The 20,428-nt window shown below is 43.4% G+C and overlaps 1 protein-coding gene across 1 annotated transcript in view; it reads right to left on the reverse strand.

Annotated features, from left to right (window-relative positions):
- LOC121564213 (hypoxia-inducible factor 1-alpha) overlaps positions 1 to 19,025 on the reverse strand; it is a 38,935-nt gene extending 19,910 nt beyond the window's left edge. Inside the window, exons 1-6 of the mRNA XM_041875676.2 lie at positions 18,825 to 19,025; positions 7,422 to 7,609; positions 7,081 to 7,235; positions 5,578 to 5,662; positions 5,276 to 5,391; positions 1,027 to 1,214 (exon numbers count right to left, since the gene is read on the reverse strand). Coding sequence (XP_041731610.1) covers positions 1,027 to 1,214; positions 5,276 to 5,391; positions 5,578 to 5,662; positions 7,081 to 7,235; positions 7,422 to 7,609; positions 18,825 to 18,856 — 764 coding nt within the window. The 5' untranslated portion in view covers positions 18,857 to 19,025. The remainder of the gene's footprint in view (positions 1 to 1,026; positions 1,215 to 5,275; positions 5,392 to 5,577; positions 5,663 to 7,080; positions 7,236 to 7,421; positions 7,610 to 18,824) is intronic.
- Between the last annotated feature and the right edge of the window lie 1,403 nt (positions 19,026 to 20,428).

The raw sequence follows: 20,428 nt of genomic DNA on the forward strand, positions 1-20,428 counted from the left end.
CCTGGAGTGGCCTAGTCAGTCTCCAGACCTGAACCCAATAGAAAATCTTTGGAGGGAGCTGAAAGTCCGTATTGCCCAGCGACAGCCCTGAAACCTGAAGGATCTGGAGAAGGTCTGTATGGAGGAGTGGGCCAAAATCCCTGCTGCAGTGTGTGCAAACCGTATGGAGGAGTGGGCCAAAATCCCTGCTGCAGTGTGTGCAAACCTGGTCAAGACCTACAGGAAACGTATGATCTCTGTAATTGCAAACAAAGGTTTCTGTACCAAATATTAAGTTCTGCTTTTCTGATGTATCAAATACTTATGTCATGCAATAAAATGCACATTAATTACTTAGAAATCATACAATGTGATTTTCTGGATTTTTGTTTTAGATTCCGTCTCTCACAGTTGAAGTGTACCTATGATAAAAAGTACAGACCTATATATGCTTTGTAAGTAGGAAAACCTGCAAAATCGGCAGTGTATCAAATAGTTGTTCTCCCCACTGTATGTATTCACCCCCTTTCCTATGAAGCCCCTAAATAAGATCTGGTGCAACCAATTACCCTTCAGAAGTCACCGAATTAGTTAAATAAAGTCCACCTGTGTGCAATCTAAGTGTCACATGATCTGTCACATGATCTCAGTATATATACACCTGTTTTGAAAGGCCCCAGAGTCAATTCAATTCCACTAAATTATGCAAATTAACCTATAGACCGATAAGCATGACCAGTCAAATGTATTTCCATGGACTGGTATTTCCATCAATTAATAGGCAAAAAAGCATTATTTCGCAATGGGATTTCTTCTTCTTCTCCCGAACAATTGGCCGGCGGCAATTTTATTTATCGGCAGGACCGAGTTTGGGAAACCCTGCTTTAGAGCATGGAAGAATTGATCATTTAAAGCCATAACATTTAAATAAACTACAACTTCCGTTTAAGAACCCAACAGCTTTTACATCACGTTGAAGAAACATTTTGCAACAGAACCGGCATAAAATAATACACCCCATGTGTGTGTGTGTGTGCTCAGCCTCACCTGCCCTCGCAGTGTGTGAAGCGCAGGTCCATGCTGTGTCGGGTGAGGAAGGTGCTCCGGTCCAGGGGGAACTCCACACTAGACGGGTGGGGGATGGGCTCACACAGCACAGTCATGAAGCTGCCTGCAGGGGGTGATGAATCCTCATCACTGCAGCACACACGCATCTGGCCTGTACAGTGCAGCACCTGGGGGCCACAGAGTGCAGTAAGATAACAATTGCTATCCATATATACTTACAGGGCACATGCATGGGCAACAGGACCCATGTGAATGTTGTAGAGCAGGGATGGGCAACTTTGATGGGGGTGGGGGCCACAGTTGCTCGCTTTATTTTGTGTAGAAATTGAGACGAGGGCCTTTAAAAGGGGGGCCGCAGGCTGCCGCCAGTTACCCATCTCTGTTGTAGAGTCAACTCAGGGCAGACGGACCATGTTAAGGAACATTCACAGTGGGACTTGAAGCATGGTGTGTTAGAAGAAAGTGAAAAGGGTTCTTCTATACAAGAGTAAGGCTCCCATCCCAAATGGCACCCTATTCCCTATATAGTGCACTACTTTAGACCAGAGCTCTGGCGCAGACCAAATAACTGTAGAGATGGAGAGGTACTGGAATGGCAGTATCCAAATGGGATGTGGCACCCTTGTAACATGGCCAAGAGTGAGAACATAGACTCCCCAATAACACAAATGCTGTTTACACACACCTCTCCTGGAGTCCAGAGCATAACTGGGTCAAGGCTTTCTGACAGTCATGGTCACTGATGGACCCCTGCCATGTGTGTGTGTGTGCGCATTTGTGTGTGTACTTATTTTCCTACCTTATCAGGACCCTAATATCCTAACAATTCACCCAAATGTCCTGACAAGGTAGGAAAACAATAACTTTTTAGAAAAGTCAGGACTTTTTTCATGCCCTGAATTTTTCAAATGCTATTTTAAGCTTAAGGGTTAGGTTTAGAGTTTGGGGGTTAAGGTTAGGTTTAGGGGTTAATGTTAGGGGTTAGGAAAAATCGGATTTTTAATGGTAAAACATTTTTACTCCCAAAAAAGTCCAGACATTTTACTAAAATAAAGCTGTGTGTGTGTGTATTCCCCTGGATCTACCTCTCGATGCTGTACACTGAGCCAAGCAGAAATGAGCGAAGCGAAATGAAGGTGAGGGGGACACCATCTATGTTACCAATGATTTAGGCAAGCCATAGTCGCACCAATAGGAAAGAAAGTAAGGCAGGGTGGCAGGCTGGATTAAGTTGGTAGAGAACCAGACTCATAAACCAGAGAGATATGGTTACTCCCCCAAGTCTCATCATTAGAATGGGGGTTGGAGAGGGTACAGACAACCCCCTGATATCTAGGCCAGCCAGCCTGTCCTACCAGAGATACTTAACCTTTCAGCTGGATCAAGTGTCCTGGCCTTCTGAATCAAAACATCTTATTGCTCCGATGTTTGTCTAATGTCCTAGCAACGTCACTGGTAACAGCAACTTGGGCTACATATGAATCTCACTGAATGATGAAAGACGGCCCTAATAGGGTTGGGCAGTATCCATACAGGGGTATACATTATTACCGTTAGCGCACACAAGGGGGCGCTATTTCTCGCCATAGCGGACACAAGCTAAATGCTAACAAGCGCAAGCGGACATAAACTAATCACAAGAACAGACAACCCAGCTCATAAAGTTAAGGCTACTCACAGTTTTCTGCATACACAAAACAAATATTAGACAGCAGGGATCTTGATCAAGGAGGGGATTGGTTGTCTGTGCTGTAAATCTTGCAAGCTGTTTCAATTCATTTGCTATGGCCTCGCGCTAGTGTTCCAGCTCAACCAACGTTCTTTGGCCGTTTTTCAGCCTTGGGTGAATTTTGACCCGTTCCATTGTCCAGCCTAACAGCAGGGATCTTGATCAAGGAGGAGATTGATTGTCTCTGCTGTAAATCTTGCAAGCTAGCAACTTAGCTAGTGAGCAAGTTAGCTAACCAAATGCATAGCTGGCGCCTTGAGCTGGAGAGAATTTATTTGGCACATCCTAGATAGTAAAATGTATAGTTATAAGATATATAGCTAGCAAACAGTTGTGAATTTCAAGTGTAACTTGATCACCTCTCTGTGGATCGATTGGCACGTCACGAAGCTTCCATTTGCTCTGTGTGCTATTTGTAAACCAACATACCATGTGACTGGCTCAATCAGCTGTTTTGGGGAACGACTTCATAATGAAACGCGCGAAATGAAGAATGCGATCAGATTATCTATTAACCTAGTGCACAAGTTGACTGCAGGTACAGTGCATTCGGAAAGTATTTAGACCCCTTTACTTTTTTCACAGCCTTATTCTAAAATTGATTACATTAATTTTTTCCTCATCAATCTACACACAATAATATAACATTTTGCACATTTATTAAAAACAAATACCTTATTTATATAAATATTCAGACCCTTCGCTATGAGACTCGAAATTGAGCTCAGGTGCATCCTGTTTCCATTGATCATCCTTGAGATGTTTCTACTACTTGATTGGAGTCCACTGGTGGTAAATTCAATTGATTGGACATGATTTGGAAAGGCACACACCTGTCTATATAAGGTCCCACAGTTGACAGTGCCTGTCAGAGCAAAACCCAAGCCATGAGGTTGAAGGAATTGTCCGTAGATCTCCGAGACAGGATTGTGTCGAGGCACAGATCTGAGGAAGGGTACCAAAAATGTTTTGCAGCATTGAAGGTCCCCAAGAACACAGTGACCTCCATCATTCTTAAATGGAAGAAGTTTGGACCCACCAAGACTCTGCCTAGAGCTGGCCGCCCGACCAAACTGAGCAATCGGGGGAGAAGGGCCTTGGTCAGGGAGGTGACTAAGAACCTGATGGTCACTCTGACAGAGCTCCAGAGTTCCTCTGTGGAGATGGGAGAACCTTGCAGAAGGACAACCATCTCTGCAGCACTCCACCAATCAGGCCTTCATGGTAGAGTGGCCAGACGGAAGCCACTCTTCAGTAAAAGGCACATGACAGCCCGCTTGGAGTTTGCCAAAAGGCACCTAAAGGACTCTCAGACCATGAGAAACAAGATTCTCTGGTCTGATGAAACCAAGATTGAACTCTTTGGCCTGAATTTCAAGCGCCACGTCTGGAGGAAACCTGGCACCATCCCTACGGTGAAGCATTGTGGTGGCAGCATCATGCTGTGGGGATGTTTTTCAGTGGCAGGGACTGGGAGACTAGTCAGTGGCAGGGACTGGGAGACTCAAGGGATGTAGCTCAGTTGGTAGAGCATGGCGTTTGCAACGCCAGGGTTGTGGGTTTGATTCCCACGGGGGGCCAGTATGAAAAATACAAAAAATAATGTATGCACTCATTAACTGTAAGTCGCTCTGGATAAGAGCGTCTGCTAAATGACTAAAATGTAAATGTAAATGTAGTCAGGATCAAGGGAATGCTGAACGGAGCAAAGTACAGAGAGATCTTTAATGAAAACCTGCTCAGGACCTCAGACTGGGGCGAAGGTTAATCTTCCAACAGGACAACGACCCTAAGCACACAGCCAAGACAACGCAGGAGTGGCTTCGGGACAAGTCTCTGAATGTCCTTGAGCCCAGACTTGAACCCAATCGAACATCTCTGAAAAGACCTGATAATAGCTGTGCAGCGACGCTCCCTATCCAACCTGACAGAGCTTGAGAGGATCTGCAGAGAAGAATGGGAGAAACTCCCCAAATACAGGTGTTCCAAGCTTGTAGCGTCATACCCAAGAAGACTTCAGGCTGTACTCGCTGCCAAAGGTGCTTCAACAAGGTACTGAGTAAAAGGTCTGAATACTTACTTACGTAAATGTGATATTTCCGTTTTTTATTATTAAAAAATTTGCAAAAATGTATACACCAGTTTTTGCTTTGTCATTATGGGGTATTGTGTGTAGATTGATGAGGGTAAAAAAAAACAATTTAATCAATTTTAGAATAAGGCTGTAATGTAACAAAATGTGTAAATAAATCAAGGGGTCTGAATACATTCCGAATGCATTGTATTTATTTAAAAATAACAAATATTCACACTTATGAAAAAACAAGCTACAAATAGTTTCAACGGTATTGATAGTATTGAATATTTCAAAATACCCCCTGTATACGGTATGAACGGTATACAGCCCAAGCCTAACGCCCTATGCAGGTGTGGCATTCGCAGGTGTATGGGGCTTGGGGTGTTGGTAGCTCATTAGTGCTGTGTGGGGGGCAAACGTACCTTCCAGGTGGCAGACTTTATGTTGACAGTGCGCCCTCTACTAGTCAGAGTGGTCTTCATCCTAAGGAAGATGTTAATCTCTGTGTGTTGCTGCGCTGGTTTCTTCTTGGACACACCTGGGTTGGAGAGAAAGATAGAGCTGTAGGCCTAAAGCCTGGAACCTGTGTGAGCATGCATGATGAACACAGACACGTGCATCGACACACACACACACACACACACACACACACGCATGCAGTTGCTCACACACGTACGTATGCACAAACACACACACAAACATACAACAGTGTGGTTTGTCTCACCTGGCCTAGGCGCCAGGAGATCCCGTAGCTCCTCTTGGTCACATGGGTGGACAAAGTCATACACACTCTGGCCCAGCAACTCCAGCTAGACAACACAAAAATAATAAAACCATGTCAACACAATGCCACACAGGCCCCTTTCCCATGAATTGCAGATTAAGAAAAACTGCACTGCAGGTTCTCTCAAAATACTAAGTCCGAGAATATTACACCAGGTGCCTTGTAGCTTGTATTTGCTAACTTCTACAAACATGATGATGTCTGCATTTTCTTGGTAATCCAACCAGACTGTTACATTTGTTCTGCAGGGTCATCTATGGGACCATGAACTTTTAGCTCCCACTTCACTATTGTGGGATGATTATTTGTAATGGCTGTTGATTGTATTACATGCCTACGTGGAAACGTCTAGGAGCAACAACGGCTCAGCCGCGAAGTGGTAGGCCACACAAGCTCACAGAACGGGACCACCGAGTGCTGAAGGTCGTAAAGTGTGAAAATCGTCTGTCCTTGGTTGCAACACTCACTACCGAGTTCCAAACTGCTTCTGGAAGCAACGTCAGCACAAGAACTGTTCGTCGGGAGATTAATGAAATGGGTGTCCATGGCCAAGCAGCCGCACACAAGCCTAAGATCACCATGCGCAATGCCAAGCGTCGCCTGGAGTGGTTTAAAGCTCGCCGCCATTGGACTCTCGAGCAGTGAAAACGCGTTCCCTGGAGTGATAAATCACGCTTCACCATCTGGCAGTCCGACGGACGAATCTGGATTTGGCGGATGCCTGGAGAACGCTACCTGCCCGAATGCATAGTGCCAACTGTAAAGTTTGGTGGAGGAGAATTAATGATCTGGGGCTGTTTTTCATGGTTTGAGCTAGGCCCCTTAGTTCGAGTGAAAGGAAATCTTATTGCTACAGCATAGAAATGGCATTCTAGACGATCCTGTACTTCCAATTTTGTGGCAACAGTTTGGAGAAGGCCCTTTCCTGTTTCAGCATGACAATGCCCCCCGTGCACAAAGCGAGGACCATACAGAAATGGTTTGTTGAGATCGGTGTAAATATCCAAAAAGCCTCATGATTTCAAAATGTTAAATCCATAATGAAACATAGAACTACGCAATTGGACAACCAAACTGTTCATCAAAGGCCATGAATAAAAACTTTGTAAAACATGCAGTAAAAACTGAATTTTGTTAACATTACTCTTTGCCATTCGTTAAGTGGGAGTATCCACTAGTCTGCAGTTGACATTCTAGTAAGTCTATAACGGATTCATTCTACCTGACTATACTCAATAGTGCAATAGAGCTTTGTGGACACAGACTGACTGTAAACAAATGGCAGTGGAATTGTATACTACTATAGTACTACTATATGCCATTAAGCAGATGCTTTTTATCCAAAGAGACAACAGTGAGTGCATACATTTTCATATGGATCGCCCAAGTGGGAATCGAACACATGACCCTGACGTTGCCAGGAACATGTGTGGCTGTACATACCTGTGGGATGCCCAGGTGTTTGCTGACGCTGTCACCCAGGTAGATCATATCCCCCTCCTCGGTCATCACCATGATGAAGCCTGCCAACGCCTGGGGGTAGAACGCATCCATTGTGTCCTCAGCCCCATCTGTGACGTGCTCCTCACTCGTATCCCCTGCAATGACATAAAACACACGTCATTATAAAACACACATCCAATGTCATATCAGAACCTTTTTGGTCTAGACTAACACCATCTTGGGAGTTGGTTACTACTTGGAAAGTAATAAAGAAAGTAGGCCTGGCTCTCTCAACCATTCACAGTACAGGACATGGACATATCTGGCCAATGGGAGCCCACCTGAGCGGAGGTGGTGCATGCGAAGGAAGCTGAGCGTCACCCTCATGATGGCGGCCTTGTCCAGGTCGGCGGAGACTCTGCGGGGGAGGGGCAGGGTGTGGGCCAGCTCGTAGAACAGCTCAGTCTCCTGACTCCGCCTGCAGCGCGCCGCATCCCGGGAACGCACCTTCCGTTGATCCGTACTCGACCTGGACAGAGGGAAGAGGGAGAGAAAAAAAAGAGTGGTGAGGAAGAAGGTAGGAAGAGGAAGAAGAACAGACCAAGGCAGTGGAGGAGAAAGGCTGAGGAGGTGTTCATTCAGGAAGATAAATCCTTTGAGATTTCTTGACATCCCTGCGTTCACAAATGTAATCTAATTTTCCGATGTGTGAAATTCTAACCAATCACAAACGCCTAAAACCCTTTCAACACACATTTCAATATATTTTTTCTGTGAAGTCAGTCACTGCATCTCAGTGCTTGAGGCGTCACTACAGACCCCCTGGTTCGATTCCAGGCTGTATCACAACCGGCCGTGATTGGGAGTCCCATAGGGCGGCGCACAATTGGCACAGCGTCGTACGGATTTGGCCGGTGTAGGCCGTCATTGTAAATAAGAATTTGTTCTTAACTGACTTGCCTAGTTAAATAATAATTGGGTACACAAAGCCAACCAGATATTTAACATCCACTTGCTATCTACAGTGTAATATCCACTTCCTTCTCAGACAAACAAAATTCTAATTTAAAACATTTCACTTCATTATCAAACTTCTCTGACCCTCTTTTTACTCTATCACACCTCCATAACCAAACAAGCAAATATCTAAATATTCAAACTCACACATACAAACAGAGGGAACAAAATGTATTTCCTAAATTGTTTTCTCTTTGATTCAGCATGTAGGAGCCGCAGCGTGTAGTTTAAGTGCTCACTGAGTCACACTCTGTGTCTGGGAGGGAGAAGGGAAACAATCCTACCTGAACCACAGCCCTTAATCTCCTCTTACCTCCCTTCCCTCATCTTCCTCCCTCGCCCCACGGGGACAAAGGCAGGCTCTGTTAACCTGTTTATGGCATCTGACCGCAATCAACAGTCGGGCCCCCACTTCCGCTTCGCCCTCCATTGTCCCCCTGTCCTCTATAGCCTCAGAGAGCTTCTGAGATTGTGCCCGCTCTTCTTTCCCCCCGGGCTTTTCACAGGAAGTTTAAACAGATGTGTATCTCCATGTATGACTCCAGGCTGGGTGAAATGGTTCAGAAGTTCTCCCCGTCCCTTAGCATCTCACAATCTGTGTTTATCAAAATAAAATGTAATTGATTATTTAATAACTGTAACTGATCCTTACCAGCTGAGGTAATATGAAGTGAGAGTAATGAGTTTCGTCATTGGCCAGGGTGTGACAGAATGTGCTCGGTTTGATTTTAATATGGTCAGATTGGCTAATTCTTTGAGAACACTTACAGTGGGGAGAACAAGTATTTGATACACTGCCGATTTTGCAGGTTTTCCTACTTACAAAGCATGTAGAGGTCTGTAATTTTTTATCATAGGTACACTTCAACTGTGAGAGACGGAATCTAAAACAAAAATCCAGAAAATCACATTGTATGATTTTTAAGTAATTAATTTGCATTTTATTGCATGACATAAGTATTTGATACATCAGAAAAGCAGAACTTAATATTTGGTACAGAAACCTTTGTTTGCAATTACAGAGATCATACGTTTCCTGTAGGTCTTGACCAGGTTTGCACACACTGCAGCAGGGATTTTGGCCCACTCCTCCAGATCCTTCAGGTTTCGGGGCTGTCGCTGGGCAATACGGACTTTCAGCTCCCTCCAAAGATGTTCTATTGGGTTCAGGTCTGGAGACTGGCTAGACCACTCCAGGACCTTGAGATGCTTCTTACGGAGCCACTCCTTAGTTGCCCTGGCTGTGTGTTTTGGGTCGTTGTCATGCTGGAAGACCCAGCCACGACCCATCTTCAATGCTCTTACTGAGGGAAGGAGGTTGTTGGCCAAGATCTCGCGATACATGGCCCCATCCATCCTCCCCTCAATACGGTGCAGTCGTCCTGTCCCCTTTGCAGAAAAGCATCCCCAAAGAATGATGTTTCCACCTCCATGCTTCCCCGGTTGGGATGGTGTTCTTGGGGTTGTACTCATCCTTCTTCTTCCTCCAAACACGGCGAGTGGAGTTTAGACCAAAAGCTCTATTTTTGTCTCATCAGACCACATGACCTTCTCCCATTCCTCCTCTGGATCATCCAGATGGTCATTGGCAAACTTCAGACGGGCCTGGACATGCGCTGGCTTGAGCAGGGGGACCTTGCGTGCGCTGCAGGATTTTAATCCATGACGGCGTAGTGTGTTACTAATGGTTTTCTTTGAGACTGTGGTCCCAGCTCTCTTCAGGTCATTGACCAGGTCCTGCCGTGTAGTTCTGGGCTGATCCCTCACCCTGACCGTCATCTTGAACTTCTTCCATTTTCTAGTAATTGCGCCAACAGTTGTTGCCTTCTCACCAAGCTGCTTGCCTATTATCCTGTAGCCCATCCCAGCCTTGTGCAGGTCTACAATTTTATCCCTGATGTCCTTACACAGCTCTCTGGTCTTGGCCATTGTGGAGAGGTTGGAGTCTGTTTGATTGAGTGTGTGGACAGGTGTCTTTTATACAGGTAACGAGTTCAAACAGGTGCAGTTAATACAGGTAATGAGTGGAGAACAGGAGGGCTTCTCAAAGAAAAACTAACAGGTCTGTGAGAGCCGGAATTCTTACTGGTTGGTAGGTGATCAAATACTTATGTCATGCAATAAAATGCAAATTAATTATTTAAAAATCATACAATGTGATTTTCTGGATTTTTGTTTTAGATTCCGTCTCTCACAGTTGAAGTGTACCTATGATAAAAATTACAGACCTCTACATGCTTTGTAAGTAGGAAAACCTGCAAAATCGACAGTGTATCAAATACTTGTTCTCCCCACTGTATATAAGTACTACTTTTAACAATTTACAATTAACATTTTACCAAAAAAATAAACATTACTGGAAGAACTGTGCAGATGCAAAGTTTGGTAACAGAATTTCAGTAAAATCTCCCTCAGTTTTTTATGTGACCACATTTTTCAAAATTCTGCTCCGAATTAAGATTCAAAAGGTGCAGAACTACAGTAAGTAAAGTGGATTTACACCTGGTAACAGAAATACATATTTATAGATATGCCATTCTCTTCATGTTGATGCATCCTAAATATGTACATAAAAAGGTAGAAATATGTAATATCCTCCTTTGCATAGTTGGGTATTATTCTACACACTGGCTATTATTTTAATGCGCTCCACTACCAAAACAAGACCACATTTGGTTGGTCCAGACCGGACAAAGTCTGAACCATCATAGAAGTCTATGTTTCACAAGTTTGGACATCAAAGTACAGCACAGTAGAGTACAGTAGAATACAGTAGAATATAGTACAGTGAGGGACTGATTTCTTCATCCCGCTCCCGCTGCTTTTCATACTGCGCCCGCCCGCTCCCGCTGATGTCTTGTCCGACTCCCACCTGCTCCCGCAAGAACTGGTCCTGAATCCGACCACAGTCCCACAAAGTTATTTTATGTGTATGTAAAGCAGCTTGATTTGTAGCCCTGGTCTTCAGTTTTGAACGGTTTGGGCTACAGATGAGCGGTTTTCTGCATTGTTAAAGTGCAACCAGGGACACAAAGCCATGCTCTGTTTGTTTCTATGGCAGAGGTATAGCTACATACAGTGGGGAGAACAAGTATTTGATACACTGCCGATTTTGCAGGTTTTCCTACTTACAAAGCATGTAGAGGTCTGTAATTTTTATCATAGGTACACTTCAACTGTGAGAGACGGAATCTAAAACAAAAATCCAGAAAATCACATTGTATGATTTTTAAGTAATTAATTTGCATTTTATTGCATGACATAAGTATTTGATACATCAGAAAAGCAGAACTTAATATTTGGTACAGAAACCTTTGTTTGCAATTACAGAGATCATACGTTTCCTGTAGGTCTTGACCAGGTTTGCACACACTGCAGCAGGGATTTTGGCCCACTCCTCCATACAGACCTTCTCCAGATCCTTCAGGTTTCGGGGCTGTCGCTGGGCAATACGGACTTTCAGCTCCCTCCAAAGATTTTCTATTGGGTTCAGGTCTGGAGACTGGCTAGGCCACTCCAGGACCTTGAGATGCTTCTTACGGAGCCACTCCTTAGTTGCCCTGGCTGTGTGTTTCGGTCGTTGTCATGCTGGAAGACCCAGCCACGACCCATCTTCAATGCTCTTACTGAGGGAAGGAGGTTGTTGGCCAAGATCTCGCGATACATGGCCCCATCCATCCTCCCCTCAATACGGTGCAGTCGTCCTGTCCCCTTTGCAGAAAAGCATCCCCAAAGAATGATGTTTCCACCTCCATGCTTCACGGTTGGGATGGTGTTCTTGGGGTTGTACTCATCCTTCTTCTTCCTCCAAACACGGCGAGTAGAGTTTAGACCAAAAAGCTCTATTTTTGTCTCATCAGACCACATGACCTTCTCCCATTCCTCCTCTGGATCATCCAGATGGTCATTGGCAAACTTCAGACGGGCCTGGACATGCGCTGGCTTGAGCAGGGGGACCTTGCGTGCGCTGCAGGATTTTAATCCATGATGGCGTAGTGTGTTACTAATGTTTTTCTTTGAGACTGTGGTCCCAGCTCTCTTCAGGTCATTGACCAGGTCCTGCCGTGTAGTTCTTGGCTGATCCCTCACCTTCCTCATGATCATTGATGCCCCACGAGGTGAGATCTTGCATGGAGCCCCAGACCGAGGGTGATTGACCGTCATCTGAACTTCTTCCATTTTTTAATAATTGCGCCAACAGTTGTTGCCTTGTCACCAAGCTGCTTGCCTATTGTCCTGTAGCCCATCCCAGCCTTGTGCAGGTCTACAATTTTATCCCTGATGTCCTTACACAGCTCTCTGGTCTTGGCCATTGTGGAGAGGTTGGAGTCTGTTTGATTGAGTGTGTGGACAGGTGTCTGTTATACAGGTAACGTGTTCAAACAGGTGCAGTTAATACAGGTAATGAGTGGAGAACAGGAGGGCTTCTTAAAGAAAAACTAACAGGTCTGTGAGAGCCGGAATTCTTACTGGTTGGTAGGTGATCAAATACTTATGTCATGCAATACAATGCAAATTAATTACTTAAAAATCATACAATGTGATTTTCTGGATTTTTGTTTTAGATTCCGTCTCTCACAGTTGAAGTGTACCTATGATATAAATGACAGACCTCTACATGCTTTGTAAGTAGGAAAACCTGCAAAATCGGCAGTGTATCAAATACTTTTTCTCCCCACTGTACATAAAGAAATTACTTTGGCTAAGCCTAATCAGACTTGCCTGTGCTAATGGTTTTCAAAAGACAATGCCCCTCAAATGATACAAATGTAACAACAGCCTGAGCGCACTGGACATGAAACAAGGATACAGATGTAACCATGTGACATTTAATGTATTATCTGACCGACAAGTTCCAAGTCCCAAGTCAAAATTCTATGTGCATTCCACAGGTCACGTTTATAAATGAGTTTTTAAAAAAGTTTAAAAAAGTAAACTATCCAGATTAGGAAAGGTTTCATGGCACACCTAAGAGTTCCTCAAGGCACGCCAGTGTGCTGCGGACAACCGGTTGGGAACCACCGGCCTATCATATTTAGGAAGTTAATTTCCATGGAAAGACAACTGCATGTGATTCTCCGCCCATGCATATAGCCTACAGCAAGGCTTTCCAACCCTGTTCCTGGAGACCTACCGTCCTGTAGGTTTTAGCTCCAACCTAATCTAGCGTATCTGATTCTAATAATTAGCTGGTTGATAAACTGAATCAGGTTAGTTACAACTGGGGTTGGATTGAGGAGGGTAGGGGTTGGAGAGCCCTGGCCTACAGTTATTGAATTGAGACCACGCATAGGCACATTTGATCTTGCACGCCCAACACAAAAGAGGTGGGGTAGGCTACTGAACTTGAAGAATAATTATCCTATGAGAGTTTGTGAATAGTGCGACAGAGGTGCTTTAATACAATAGATAACACATTTTAAAAAACGGAAAGACAACCGTTCAAAAGAATCTGCAGGACAAAAAAATATTTTCTTCCTGAGGTTGTCCGTCTGACCGCCCGCTCCCAGCATGAAAAAATGCTACCGCATCACAATGCTCTCTGTAGCGACCCACAGGTCCAGCGGAATGCAATGCGAGAATGCTGCTCGCTACAGTACAGTAGAGCACAGAACAGTACAGTAGAGTACAGTACAGTACAGTCAAGTAGAGTATAGTTCAGTAAAGTACATCAAATGACATTCTTTAGTTTTAGGAAAAAGAATTAAAGAGCAGCAGTAAAATAACAGTAGCGAGGCTATATACAGGGGGTTTCTAGGGTTTCTGGGATAATACTCCTCAATGCCATCGGACGAATCCCGGAACATATTCCAGTCTGTGCTAGCAAAACAGTCCTGTAGCTTAGCATCTGTGTCATCTGACCACTTTTTTATTAACCGAGTCACTGGTGCTTCCTGCTTTAGTTTTTGCTTATAAGCAGGAATCAGGAGGATAGAGTTATGGTCAGATTTGCCAAATGGAGGGCGAGGGAGAGCTTTGTATGCATCTCTGTGTGTGGAGTAAAGGTGGTCTAGAGTTTTTTTTCCCTCTGGTTGCACATTTAATTAAGTAAAACAGATTTAAGTTTCCCTGCATTAAAGTCCCCGGCCACTAGGAGCGCCACCTCTGGATGAGCGTTTTCCTGTTTGCTTATGGCCTTATAGAGCTCATTGAGTTTGGTCTTAGTGCCAGCATCGGTTTGTGGTGGTAAATAGACAGCTACGAAAAAATACAGATGAAAACTCTCTTGATAAATAGTGTGGTCTACAGCTTATCATGATATACTCTACCTCAGGCAAGCAAAACCTTGAGACTTCCTTAATAATTGATTTTGTGCACCAGCTGTTGTTTACAAATATACACAGACCGCCACCCCTGTCTTACCGGAGGCAGCTGTTCTATCTTGCCGATCCAGCGTATATCCCACCAGCTGTATGAAACATAAGATATTACAGTATTTAATGTCACGTTGGTAGGATATCCGTGATCTTAGTTAGTCTATTTTGTTATCCAATGATTGTATGTTGGCTAATAGGACTGATGGTAGAGGCAGATTACGCACTTGCCGTCGGATCCTTACAAGGCACCCCGACCTACGTCCCCGATATCTCTGTCTCTTTCTCATGCGAATGACAGGGATTTGGACGTTGTCCGGTATCTGAAGAAATTCCTTCGCGTCCGACTCGTTAAAGTTCAGTACAGTACATTATAGTGTACTCAACTCTAGTGTACTCTCCTGTGTACTGTACTGAATTCTACTCCACCATTCTACTTTACAGTACAGGACTAAACTATACTCTGTAGCTCAGCTGGTAGAGCACGGCGCTTGTAACGCCAAGGTAGTGGGTTCGATCCCCGGGACCACCCATACACAAAAAAATGTATGCACGCATGACTGTAAGTCGCTTTGGATAAAAGCGTCTGCTAAATGGCATATTATTATTATTATTATTATTACTCTACTTTTCTTTAATGTACCGTACTATACTGTGCTGTCCAAACATATACATCTATGATTGGTTCAGATTTGGTCCGGTCCAAATTAAAGCCGGTCCAGGGCCCCTCATATCAACCTTGCGTAACTTTCTTACTAGATTCTGACGTATGTGAAGATTCTAGGATTTTCATGCGCCACAAATTATTGGGATTTATCAAACTGTTGCACGCAACATATACGCATGTTTTAATTGATAAATCAGAACCATATTATATTTGTGCGCTCGTGAACGAGCATTACAACCCCGCCTGGAAAACGACCTCCATTCACCTTTTATGGTAACGAAAATGCCCTCATTTGCTGTATGATTTGGAAATGTTGGAACGGGGCCATGTTCGTTTCTAAAATAAAGCCCAATAGATCACATTTCTGTAGACGTGTGGGCAGACATGTTTTATATTTTGCAGTGACCTTTTTCAAACACACTGGCCGCGCATTTTGCATGATTCATTGTTATTCAATTATTCAAACAATTTAAAAGTAAATGCTACACCATGCAAAATAATATTTTGTTTGTCAATAGATGATTGTGTTTCTATCTTAGGTCTTGGTAGAGGCTCCGATGTCACACTCCTATCTCACAGCAATAATACAGCCTACTTATACTGTCCCATATTGCACTTGTTGCTGTTGAAGTAACAGTTGTTGTGTTGAAGGTGTCAGAGTGCACTGCCTGCCAGGCCTCCTGACTGGTCAGTTCATTGGAGCCAGATCCTTTTAACTCCTGGGATCTTTATAGCTCAGTGGCTGGTATGCTGGAGTGGGGGAGGGGTATTTCAGTGAGGTGGAGCCTCTCTGCCAGCCTGTTCATCAGCTTCTGACATGATAAAAGAGGTTTGTAGAGGTTTTTGGCCATATATTGACCTTAACTCAAACACTCATAAAAACATGAACAAATTATTGTCTATATCAAGGAATGTCATAAGTTACAGGAATGAACGGAAAGATTTTACACAATTTGATATTTGAGAGATTTTTGACAACTATAAGAACACCTGGGCCTTGTTATGGGTAAACATTTATACAGACAGATTGGTATGAGATATCTGCTCAATGTTTTGTGCAAATGTTGACAAGATGTTGGGGAATCACTGAAGTGGAATATTGACCCACTGAGCTTGCTTGACGACTCAAACTGAATTCTTCCACTGCTCTATGTTCGCTACATACTTCAATCCGAGACTACCATCGTTGAAGTCGTTTGTGGTAACGTCAAAATGAGGGGTATTGTACAAAGTCATCAGCAATTGGATCATCTCCAACCAATCAGAGTATCAAAGCCAATGACTAATTTTATCCACGTGTGTTCTGGCTCTGGCCCAACCCATCGGTTTCTGGGACTAATCAGAACGGTTAGAATGTGTTCGTGTTCTAGAAATCGCCGGGGAGGTACTCAGATCCAGACTCATTGCGGAGAAGAAACTAATGTCCGTGAGCGTGGCGTAGCGTTTGGCTGGAGCAATGAGTTTGGGTAGCCAGGCAACCACTGAGTATCTCTGAATAGTCTCTTCATGTACAGCTCAATAAATAAACAAGGCATTTTGTTATATTTCAGTGTAATATTGGGATGTAAACTCAAACTTCAATACATTTAAATGTGTATTTGACATGATATATGTGTCTTCAATTGAAGCCCAAAACCGTGTGAGATGTATACTTTTGAAAAGGTGAAGTTTGTTTAAGACTACCAAATAAACACTGTGTGACCCTGTTTTAGCCCTCTGCAGAAACAGGATAGAGTCCTATAAAGGTGTGTCGTTCAGGTATAGTTCATTCAAAATCTATATTTGGGTCTAATTACCCTGACCTTGAGTTGTGTCTGAAGGTCCATGGTGACAGTATCCACAATAATCTATTTATTACTCCTGCCACAGCCAGCATCGTCAAATTTCATGAATGTAAACAGCCAAACCAATGTTAGCAATACTGCACTGCAAGCTGAAACTTCCCCCCCAAAAAATATTATTGTGGATTCAGTTCAGACCACTCATGGTAAATTGACTCAAATATAGATTTTGACTGAACTAAGCCTCGCTCTTTAACCTTTTGATTTTTTAAAAATTATTTATCTTCGATATAAAAGTTAGCTTCCAAAGGGTTCCAAAACCGTAGATCACAAGCGAGGCATATCAACATTTAGATAGAGCATTTGAGCAGCGTCAGACCATTTCCCACGCCTGGCATATAAGTAGCCTACATGGAATGACCCAATGCAATGCACTGCAATTGGATTCATGATAAGGGCAAGACTGACTGTAGGCAAAGTGTCAATTTGACCTGGGAAACATGAATGAATTCCAATGGAACATGTCCTCTCTACCACCCTGGAATAAAGTCAATGATGGCATCAACTCTGTTACAGATTTATTAGGCTCTTCATTTAATCATGCCTCAAAATGATTTGATGATATTAAGATGTGTGAATTGGGTAGCCTCAATCCTATCCTGAACTATAGTTAATCTCTCAACCAAAACTATATTTCAAAATAAATACTTAAATATGCTCAATATGTGCTATAACAGATAAAATACGGTTGTCTAATAGTTGTTGGACAATTTACAAAGCCAAGATCTAAATGCAGTGGCACATAGGCGTCATGCCCATAGGGAGCACAGGGGCACATGCACCCTCAGAGTTGTCCTGTAAAAAAATACCTAATTAAAGTATAATAATATTTGTCTGTAATACTACTAGGCACAATTTTATAAAGTTGGGTTTAGCTAGCCCAGATAGGTTCCCAACCTCATAACTAGCTACCAATATGCCTTTTCAGGCTATCAATCAAGTTAGAGTAGCTAGCTTGTCTAACTATCTTAGCTAGCATGTGTAAAGGACGTCACGCTGCTTGCTTAGCGAGTACCACTTCCTCCCGATTTGGACTATACCTGGCGCGAACTCAGATCCTCTGCCTTGCTAGCATAAGTGACCACCCTTCTGAAGCGTCTTACCAGTCAACGCCACATGAAAAGATAGCTGAAGTGGGGACACTTCAGGCTGAGGAGTAAGTTTCCCACATCCCCATCGGCTACACATGCCTGTGTGGCAAGGTTGGTAGACTTCAGAAATGCAAGCATTAACTACATGTACTGAATAAGATTTGTTTTCTTATTATTTGTATATATTTTTTATAATTTTTTCAATTTGTTTTGTTTTATTAACCTTTATTTAACTAGGCAAGTGAGTTAAGAACAAATTCTTATTTACAATGACGGCCTTCCCTGGCCAAACCCCGACGACACTGGGCCAATTGTGCGCTGCGCTATGGGACTCCCAATCACAGCCAGATTGTGATACAGCCTGGAATCTAACCATGGTCTGTAGTGACGCCTCTAGCACTGAGATGCAGTGCCTTAGATGGCTGCGCCACTCGGGAGCATTCAGGATATATTCCTTTACCCAGATTTTTGGCCCTACATAGCAGGAAAAAGCAGTTTCAGGTGTTTGAAAAATGCAAAAATCCCCCATTTTATGGGTTAACCCCCTTCCGACGCCCCCCAGCCATCCTCATGTACTTTGTGCCCCCTCAGATTTTGGGGGTGAATGACGCCCCTGGGAGACAAGACTTGAAAAATGGAAAAAGTAGATTTTACTTTGTTAGACATTTTGATATTTCGGATGTGTACATTGGTGCGCATGTCCAAGTTATTTTGGAGTCGGCAGACAATAGGCTACGAGAACACTTGGAATACGTCGACGATGTCTAACTGAAAAGGAAAACGCACATGTATAACTCATTTATAAATGTCTTACCGTTTTCCAACAGGCTCTTCTTTCGTATCCATATTCAGATCGTAATCTTAAAGGCTAAGACTTCGGATTTGTTTTATTCTATACTGAGACTGTTCGACTCGAAAAAGCTCTAACAACAACGCCTCATCCCGCCTGCCTTCCGCCTTTGCAGACATTCTAGCCAATGAAGGGGATATTCGCATGTGAACAACAGGGCTGCGTTCAGTACGAAAAAACAGTACTGCAACGTTAAATTAAAGGGAAATGTTGCTGTTCTGAACGACGAGTTGAAAAACGGAAAGGGGTTGGGGGTTGGGGAACGCTCCCCTTTCCTTTAAAAACGTAACTTATTGCTTCAAGCCACGCCCACCAAACGGAGAAAACGCACCTCAAAGTCTGTTCAAGAACGTTGATGAACGTTTTGAGGAAACGTGTCATTCAGTACAAACCGTCACGCAACGTAGCAAACGTTCAATCGAACTGAACGGACTTTGATCAATTGGGCTCGTTTGAGTGGTAAGGCTGAAGCAACAGACTGTAGAATAAATTCGACGAGTGAAGTCGGGTGAGGTGCATTTGCGACAGCCGAAAGTCGGACACTAATATGGTTTTCCAACAGCAAGGCTCAGATCAACATGGTAGGGTCATTGTTAATCAATGTTTTTCTTTATAATGTCGAAATAAACATGCCTCCAACACACTCACAAACTGAAATAAAATGTGTGCACATTGTACAATCAATTAGTGACAGTCTCAAATATCACATTAATTTGTATATATCAACTGTATAAATGAATGGCAGGAAAGTTGGTTCCTGTGTCAGTAACGTCTTTGGTCACGTTCGTGTAGGTCAAACAAAAACACCCTAATGATTGGTTGACATGGCTGCAGGATGAAGTTGGTAAAGAACAACTGCAGAAACGAACAGTTGACTGCAGTCAAAACGTCATGAAATGTGATCACATGATTTATGTAAAGTTCATGCAGTTGACATGTAGTTGCAAGTCAGACAATTTTTGTCCCCATAATGCAACACACTTTGAAAGCCGGTGACTGACATGACAAAAGTGATAAACTTGAACGAGCCCATTATCCTTCCTATGGATGCGTTGGAGTGGATCAATTTCGCTAAGTCGGTGGTCACGCCTTTCAAAGTGTGGTGCGTTAGAGGAGAAACAATTCTGATTTGCATCTACACGTGGACTGCATGAACTTTGCAAAACCCATGTGATCAAAGGTCATGCTGTTTTTTAGGCAGTCACCTTCAAGTCGCTGCAGTTGCTTATCACTGGCTGCACCATGCAGTTAGCCTGGCTAGTGGGAGGCACTATTTGTCAACCAGTCATTATGGGGTTTGTGTTTGATGGCACCAAAGACATGACTGAAACAGGAACCACCTTTGCCATGACTCATATGTAGGCTATACAGTGGATAGGTACAATTTAATGTGATATTTCGAGGCTCTCAGTCTCACTAATTGATAGTACAATGTACACACATATAATATATTGTCAAAGTTGCGTCAATTCAAATCTGGTATTAGGAACAAAAGAGGTCAACACGACTTCTAAGATATACTAGTTATTTTAATTAATGCAAAAACCTTCAATGGTAAATATGATGTT

Source organism: Coregonus clupeaformis, chromosome 5 (genome assembly GCF_020615455.1).
Source record: "Coregonus clupeaformis isolate EN_2021a chromosome 5, ASM2061545v1, whole genome shotgun sequence".
NCBI classification, from domain to species: domain Eukaryota; kingdom Metazoa; phylum Chordata; class Actinopteri; order Salmoniformes; family Salmonidae; genus Coregonus; species Coregonus clupeaformis.